This window comes from Camelina sativa, chromosome 10, assembly GCF_000633955.1.
Source record: "Camelina sativa cultivar DH55 chromosome 10, Cs, whole genome shotgun sequence".
Lineage (NCBI taxonomy): Eukaryota > Viridiplantae > Streptophyta > Magnoliopsida > Brassicales > Brassicaceae > Camelina > Camelina sativa.
The window spans coordinates 21,370,375-21,378,941 of record NC_025694.1 but is presented as its reverse complement, the minus strand read 5'-3'; the positions used below and the strand labels follow the sequence as shown (position 1 = coordinate 21,378,941).

The 8,567-nt window shown below is 33.1% G+C and overlaps 2 protein-coding genes across 3 annotated transcripts in view; one reads left to right on the top strand and one right to left on the bottom strand.

Annotated features, from left to right (window-relative positions):
- LOC104719514 (ubiquitin receptor RAD23d-like) overlaps nucleotides 1–252 on the bottom strand; it is a 3,327-nt gene extending 3,075 nt beyond the window's left edge. The window contains exon 1 of one of the 2 annotated variants that reach the window (XM_010437447.1): nucleotides 86–252. In XM_010437447.1, coding sequence (XP_010435749.1) covers nucleotides 86–151 — 66 coding nt within the window. In that variant the 5' untranslated portion in view covers nucleotides 152–252. The remainder of the gene's footprint in view (nucleotides 1–85) is intronic. The other variant, XM_010437449.1, reaches the window with a different exon arrangement.
- On the top strand, nucleotides 5,110–7,931 carry LOC104719513 (probable dolichyl pyrophosphate Man9GlcNAc2 alpha-1,3-glucosyltransferase). The gene is made up of 6 exons (XM_010437446.2): nucleotides 5,110–5,631; nucleotides 5,724–5,907; nucleotides 5,991–6,098; nucleotides 6,464–6,625; nucleotides 6,791–7,043; nucleotides 7,138–7,931. Exons 1-6 carry the CDS (start codon nucleotides 5,201–5,203, stop codon nucleotides 7,599–7,601), a joined length of 1,602 nt encoding a protein of 533 aa, XP_010435748.1. The 5' UTR covers nucleotides 5,110–5,200; the 3' UTR covers nucleotides 7,602–7,931.

The following is an 8,567-nucleotide window of genomic DNA, read 5'->3' as shown; positions in this document are numbered from 1 at the left end:
ATTACGGAACCAAATCAGACCTAATAAACAAGTTTAGAGAAACGGAGAAGACGATTCGAATTCGAAGAAAAATCATAAGTATTACCGTATCGGCAGGTTTAACTTCGATCTCGAAGTTGGTACCACTGAGCGTCTTCACGAAAACCTTCATCGTTTTGGAGAGAGTTTTAGGAAAAAAAGAAAAAGAAAACTTGAGGAAGAAAAAAAAAAAGAGAGAAGTTTAGAGAGAGAAGCAAAGTATAGAGAGAGACCGCTTTTGGGGTATTGGAGTCAGCTTATATATATATCAACAAAGTTAATACGTACAGGTTAATCGTCTATATGCACGTCTATAATAACTTTGGTGTGTCGAGATGAAACAAGTGGAGATTAGGTGCGTGTGATGGTTTCTAAGCAGTTGGATTAAAAAAAGAGTATGGGATGCGGTGGAGATGGGTACAGGTGATAGGAGACTCCTTCCCAAAATCAACTTATTTACTGCTTGTATTTGTTGAATATTTGAGTATATCTTTTCTATAATTTTGTTGGCATGCGATTTTTTTTACTCAATAGTATTCAATAAGATTAGTAAAAAAAAAAAAAAGATTAGTAATTGTTACACAAATTAAATTAAAAAGTTTTAAGAAATCATACAAAATTGTAGATCAGACTTAATTTTACTTATTGGGATTTAGAAAAGTCAAAATAGTCAAAAGTTATTTTTCATTTTTTGTTTCCAGAAGTTAAAAAAAGAAGAAGTGTTTCTCAATAATGTTTTTTTTTAATTATTAATTAACAAAACTTCTATTCAAAATAAACCATGCCATATTAATGTCAACACGCTAGTAAATCTTTAAAATAATTATTTAATATAATAGAAAGTTAAGTATTTGCAAAGTTAAGCAATTATTATACAATTAATTAATGAGAATAGATATAAGTCTATTATATTAACAAAATTGTAGATCAGACATAATTTTACATACTGAGATTTGGAAAACTCAAAATAGTCAAAAGTTATTATTCATTTTTTGTTTGCAGAAGTTTAAAAAAAAAGTGTTTCTCAACAATGCTTTTTTAATTATTAACAAAACTTCATTCAAAATAAATCATGCCATATTAATGTCAACATGCTAATAAATCTTTAAAATAATGTATAAAACAATTACTTATGTTGACAAAAAAGAATTACTTAATATAATAGAAAATTAAGTATTTGCAAAGTTAAGCTATTATTATACAATTAATTAATGAGAATAGATATATAAGTCATATATATATACATTATATATTAAGCTTACAAATATTCTCTATAATTACAAAATTTATATCCAAAGTTATTTAGTTAATTCAAATATTAAAAAAAAAAGTTGAGCACACCAAATAAATACCTATGGGTGGGAAATCATGTAAACATGAATTTGGGGTACTCAAACAAGTACTTCATTTAAATAGGTGTAAATAATCAATTATGATTAAAAAGACAACACTAAAGAATTTTTGATAAAATAAGTAACACTAGAGATGAACTCTAGGAATATTTCAATATTGATACAAATATTGCTAATTACACATATTTTAATAGATCGAGCAATGGAATTAGACGAAGCTTCTACCTACATGAAAGTACTATATGTGAATTTGCAATGTATGGTCCTTGTTTTCTCCAACAAATTCTTGTGGAAAATGGTTGTTGTTATAGCCTTGTAGAGACCACAAAATACACTACAGTTCCACCGCTATCCGAAAATCTGTAGCTATAACACATCTCGTGTAATACATTCTAGCTTGTAAGCTTGACCGGTATGATCTCGAAGAATCCAAATTTTCCCACACATGGATATCCAATTACATTTAACGTATCCACTTCCCCTTTGTCTATTTTCTTTTCATAAGCAAATCTGATAGCCCCTCTTAATATGTGAAAGGAACCCATGGCAAAACCCAAAAATATTAGGGCATGTCCACTGGGGTTGCTAATTAGGTTGCTCTTATATATATATATATATATATATATATATATATTTGCTCTTATATTTATGATCCAAAAAAAAATTAAAAAACCCAAATTATGGTCCAATAATCTGAGAATTGATTCTCAAATAAGAAGCTGGAGCAACCCTCAAGCAACCCTACATGTTCAATTGTGGATGGTTGTCGGATAAATTAAAAAAAAAAAATTGGTTTTTTTTTCTTTCTTCTCTCCGATCCTTTTTTTTTGTTTCTTCTTCTTCCTAGAATCCAGAAAACAATAATGATCTCACTCAGATCAATTATTATTCTCAGAAGAATTAAATTTAAAAAAAAAGCAGTAAAGAGCAATAAAAAAGAGCAGTAAAAATTAATTATATGATTAATTTAATTTTGAGTAACTTTAATAGAGGTTCTGGAGTGGAGATGGTCTTAAAGCTTCTTACTGATTTGTTTTCTTTCTAAAATTGAACCCTTTAATCTTAAGAAAAATATTGAAATTGATTCTGAACCCTTATCAAATGCCTACTTTGCCTACCCCTAGAGACGAACTTGTTTGAACATCTTTTAATTAAAGATCTTCATCAACTTCTTTAGTGCTAAAAGTCTAAAATCATCTCTTCCATGCATGTATTAAGACCATCTCCAATGGTTTTCCTTATTTTTACTTCTAAAATAGAGGAAATTTATAATAGAGTTGACTTTTGCTCCAATGGATACCTTTATTTTTTCCTCTAAAAAGAATATTCTGTAGAGATTTCTTTTTTATTTTACTATTAATACCTTTTATTTATAAAAGTTGCAAGCTAACCCATTTATTTTAGTATTCGTGAAACTTTCATAAAATTATGATATTATTTAAATTTTTAACATTCATAAATATTATTTAAATATCACATTTATTAAAGAAATACATTGCATCATATAAAATAATAAAACATAGTAGAGTATTTTAACCATCGACATTAGTGTATTTTTCCCACAAATGCTCAATTAATGCATTTCGAAATGAGAAATGAGCTTATTTATCTTTGATTTTTCGACCTAGAAATTCTTGGAATCGGATATCATCATCTTCTGCCATTTGGACTCTTGGAGATGGAGCTTCTCTTTCAACTTCAATCGGTGCATTCAGATCATGCTCTTCCTCCATCTAAGTCGTTTGGTTCGATTGGACAAATTTTTAGGGATATTGGTGGATCCAGAAGTAATTTACCAGAATATTAAATAATTAGTCTTTGTTGTATTAAAAATAATATTATGGTATGAATAAAAACTAAAATATTTAAGAGAATTGAATCTTACTACAAACTTTCAGTATTGTGTTGTTCAATACAAAATCTCCACTTCATTAAATTATTATTAAACTATTTAAATATATATTTTATTTATTTTGATCAAGGATCATTTTATAAATAAAAAAGTTCAACTCTATTATAGAGGAAAAAATAGAGTTCCTCTATATATAGAGGAAAAAATATAGATCTCTATTATAGAGGTAGAAATAAAGATGAGTTGGAGTAAATTTTACTCTAAAATAAAGTTAAAAAACAAATATATAGGTGGGTTTGAGATGCCTTAAGTCACATTTTGGATATAAAGTGTCAATAGATTTCTATAAATCTTAAAGTGTCAATAGATTAGCTGGTAACATTTTTTCTTGGGTCTTTGAATCTTAAATAACTTTAAAGATGAAATTAAGCTTAGCCAAAACACAGATTTTTGGAGAAACAGTGCATATGAAGATGAAACATGAAAAATAAGATTCAACGATACCACATTATTGAATAGTGCGTGTTCTTGTACTTTTGCAGATAGAGGGTAAATTTGCAAAACAATTAAAAATAACGGGGTTTTTCACAAATTTCACTAAACCCAAACTTAGACCGATCCCTAAACCGATTTTGCCAACTCATCCAAACATCACGGGGTCGATTTTGCGATCAGCTCAGGCGAGAAAACTAAACGGAGAAGACAAACAAAAAAACAAAGATGCCGAAGAAGAAGCCGGTGAAACATTCCGGCGACGATGACATCGCAGCTCCGGTATCATCGCAAACCGGANGAAATACATTGCATCATATAAAATAATAAAACATAGTAGAGTATTTTAACCATCGACATTAGTGTATTTTTCCCACAAATGCTCAATTAATGNATTTTTGGTGGTGGTTAACACATAAAGGAACCACCACTTCATTCCTCTGCATCTCACTCTTCGCATTACTGATCCGATCTGCTGTATCGATGTATCCATACTCCGGCGCCGGAACCNGAGCTTATTTATCTTTGATTTTTCGACCTAGAAATTCTTGGAATCGGATATCATCATCTTCTGCCATTTGGACTCTTGGAGATGGAGCTTCTCTTTCAACTTCAATCGGTGCATTCAGATCATGCTCTTCCTCCATCTAAGTCGTTTGGTTCGATTGGACAAATTTTTAGGGATATTGGTGGATCCAGAAGTAATTTACCAGAATATTAAATAATTAGTCTTTGTTGTATTAAAAATAATATTATGGTATGAATAAAAACTAAAATATTTAAGAGAATTGAATCTTACTACAAACTTTCAGTATTGTGTTGTTCAATACAAAATCTCCACTTCATTAAATTATTATTAAACTATTTAAATATATATTTTATTTATTTTGATCAAGGATCATTTTATAAATAAAAAAGTTCAACTCTATTATAGAGGAAAAAATAGAGTTCCTCTATATATAGAGGAAAAAATATAGATCTCTATTATAGAGGTAGAAATAAAGATGAGTTGGAGTAAATTTTACTCTAAAATAAAGTTAAAAAACAAATATATAGGTGGGTTTGAGATGCCTTAAGTCACATTTTGGATATAAAGTGTCAATAGATTTCTATAAATCTTAAAGTGTCAATAGATTAGCTGGTAACATTTTTTCTTGGGTCTTTGAATCTTAAATAACTTTAAAGATGAAATTAAGCTTAGCCAAAACACAGATTTTTGGAGAAACAGTGCATATGAAGATGAAACATGAAAAATAAGATTCAACGATACCACATTATTGAATAGTGCGTGTTCTTGTACTTTTGCAGATAGAGGGTAAATTTGCAAAACAATTAAAAATAACGGGGTTTTTCACAAATTTCACTAAACCCAAACTTAGACCGATCCCTAAACCGATTTTGCCAACTCATCCAAACATCACGGGGTCGATTTTGCGATCAGCTCAGGCGAGAAAACTAAACGGAGAAGACAAACAAAAAAACAAAGATGCCGAAGAAGAAGCCGGTGAAACATTCCGGCGACGATGACATCGCAGCTCCGGTATCATCGCAAACCGGATCTTCGATTGATAATTTTTGGTGGTGGTTAACACATAAAGGAACCACCACTTCATTCCTCTGCATCTCACTCTTCGCATTACTGATCCGATCTGCTGTATCGATGTATCCATACTCCGGCGCCGGAACCCCTCCTAAATTCGGCGATTTCGAAGCTCAGAGACATTGGATGGAGATAACCACAAATCTTCCGGTCATCGATTGGTATAGAAACGGCACTAACAACGATCTCACTTACTGGGGATTAGATTACCCTCCTTTAACTGCTTACCAGAGTTACATCCATGGAGTCTTACTCAAAATCTTCAATCCTGAGTCTGTTGCTCTTCTAAGCTCTCGTGGTCACGAGTCTTATCTTGGGTAAAATCATACTTGATCTGATCTGATCTGATCCTTCAGTTTGTTGCTTGATGTGTAATTTAGCTTACATTGGGTTTTTTTTTGTTTTGCAGAAAGTTGTTGATGAGATGGACTGTTTTATCATCTGATGCTCTCATATATTTCCCAGCTGCTCTCTTTTTTGTGTTGGTGTATCATAGGAATCGAACTAGGAGTAGTAAGAGTGAAGTGGCATGGCATATTGCTATGATTCTCTTGAACCCTTGTTTGATCCTCATTGATCATGGTCATTTTCAGGTCTGTATTGACCGTTACCTCTCTTCGGTATATTGTGATTTTGTTTGTATATATGATTCTCATTATAATTATGTTTGTTTTAGTACAATTGTATCAGCTTGGGACTTACACTTGGTGCTATTGCTGCGGTACTATGTGGGAGCGAGGTTCTCACTTGTGTTTTGTTCAGTTTAGCTCTCAGTCATAAACAGGTGACTTTGGGATTCTACTTCTGTATTCTTATGTTTGCCTATAATAGAATGTTTGTGTAGTTTGCTCTATTTTACAGAAGGTTTAAGCTAGCGCCGATCCGTTTATCTGACGTGCAATGGCTTTATAGAATCTCATAGCCTGAAAACTAGATGGTTCCAGTTCCTTGGAAAATATAAGTAGTTGATCTTTAATTTGTTGAGGTTGTATTGTAGTGTTTATGGCCATACATACTTCCCATCGTTGCATTTGTGTACAGTGTTGTATGCATACAATATGTTCAATCTTATGCAGTGATAGCTTGTTGGTCAAATTGTGTTCCAGTTTAACATGTTGGTCATACTGTTTGGTTGTGTCTACGTCGCAGATGAGTGCATACTTTGCTCCTGCCTTTTTCAGCCATCTACTGGGAAAATGCCTAAGAAGGAGAAACCCAGTACTTGCTGTGGTTAAGCTTGGAATTGCAGTCATAGCCACGTTTGTTATTGTTTGGTGGCCATATCTGCATTCTTTGGACGACTTCTTAATGGTAAATACGTATTTGATAATTTGTCAAGAAAGAAAAACTAATTATCTGTCTCTGGTAGAACTAAGAAATTGTACTTTTTGCTTCCTCTGATGTAAATTGCACACACCCAATATGTCTCATTCGTTTGTTTGCTCAATTATGTGAAGCAAATTGCTAATGATGCAGGTTCTCTCCCGTCTTGCTCCATTTGAGAGGGGAATATACGAGGATTACGTGGCAAATTTCTGGTGCACTACGTCCATACTCGTAAAATGGAAAAAACTTTTCACAACACAATCCCTCAAGTCTATTAGTTTAGCTGCAACTATATTGGCTTCTCTCCCTTCAATGGTTCAGCAAATCTTGTCACCAAGTAATGAAGGTTTCCTATATGGGTTGCTCAACGGTTCAATGGCTTTCTACTTGTTTTCCTTCCAAGGTATATATATATATTTCAATTTGATCTTCAATCTCCGCAATCAATTTCACCATATTTTCCATTAATTAATATCTCGCTTGTTTTGAATCTGCAGTGCATGAGAAATCAATCCTGATGCCTTTTCTCTCTGCAACACTATTAGCTCTCAAACTCCCTGACCATTTCAGTCATTTAACATATTACGCTCTCTTCTCGATGTTCCCTCTTCTTTGCCGTGACAAACTCTTGATCCCTTACTTAACACTATCCTTTCTCTTTGCCATCATCTATCATTCACCCGGGAATCACCCGGTACAGAAAACTAAAGCTTCATTTTTCTCCTTCAAAAACTTTCCGGGTTATGTATTCTTACTACGAACCCATTTCTTCATCTCCATAGTTCTTCATGTCCTCTACCTTACCATTCAACCTCCTCAAAAGTACCCTTTCCTATTAGAAGCACTAATCATGATTCTCTGTTTCTCATACTTTGTATTGTTTGCCTTTTACACCAACTATACGCAGTGGACTTTGTCAAGGTATTTCAGGTCCTCTGGTAAAGAAAAGAAACACATCTGAACATCTGAAGACAAAAGACAGAACTCTTGAGAGCAAGGTTGTTCAACTCAGTTCCATTTTTTTTTTCTTTGTTTTTCTTTTTGGGTAAATTGAATGTAGTGTAGGGTCTTTACCGAACCAAGTCAAAATCATCACAGTAGAATCGAGCTAGACAGAACCGGTTTACCCAAACCGGTGGTTTATCATCAGACTTGTTGTATTTAGTCCACGTCTACTAAATGTTGTTATCTATTCCAATGCCTAGAAATTGTATTATGATGTAGGATTCTTTTGAGTTAAAGATTTAACTTTTCATGAAAGAAAAGTAGAAAACGTAAAGTTTTTATGGAATTTTGTGGTCCAATCGTGTACCCGAATTTATAGCGCCCCAGGCACAGGTCCTAGCTATCAGATTAATATCTTGTCCACTTATTGAAGAAGGCCAGGATCGAACTTTATATATATGTAATTAAATTGTGACAGTACATAAAGATGTTGATGTTATGATGTACGGCACGATGAAGTTTTTTGTTTTTCGTTTCTAATAAAGAGATCTTTGTTGTAAAACACTGGATGTGGATATCCATAACCGGCCCATGCATAACCCATATCGGTCAATGTGGGTCCTAGAGATTACGGTCTATGGCCGAAGGCCCATTACTTGTTATTTATTTCCTAGTCGGTTTTGTACTTAGGGTTTGTTTCTAATATATATATGTAACCTCTATTCAATTTAATCATTAATAAGAAGAAGAGAACACAACCTTGTCTCTTACTTTTACAACACGTTATCAGCACGAGTTTGCCCTAAAACTCCAACTGAGAAAAACCCTAAAAACCCTAAACCGCCGCCGCACCAAAGTCCTTGTTCGTCTAAGCTCGGCGATCAATTCCCGTCCGAGTTCGTCCAAGTTCGGTGACGGCTACCGTTCGTGATCAGATTCTCGTCTGCGACTAGTCCGAGTTCGTGGTCCGATTTTGTCCAGG

What these genes read in the sequence shown, in the direction of transcription:
- LOC104719513 (XM_010437446.2), top strand. Translation starts at nt 5,201, where the DNA reads ATGCCGAAGAAGAAGCCGGTGAAACATTCCGGCGACGATGACATCGCA. An exon ending in TAGCTCTCAGTCATAAACAG is followed by an intron (nt 6,099 to 6,463) that starts GTGACTTTGGGA and finishes TCTACGTCGCAG; the next exon opens with ATGAGTGCATACTTTGCTCC. An exon ending in CTTTGGACGACTTCTTAATG is followed by an intron (nt 6,626 to 6,790) that starts GTAAATACGTAT and finishes CTAATGATGCAG; the next exon opens with GTTCTCTCCCGTCTTGCTCC.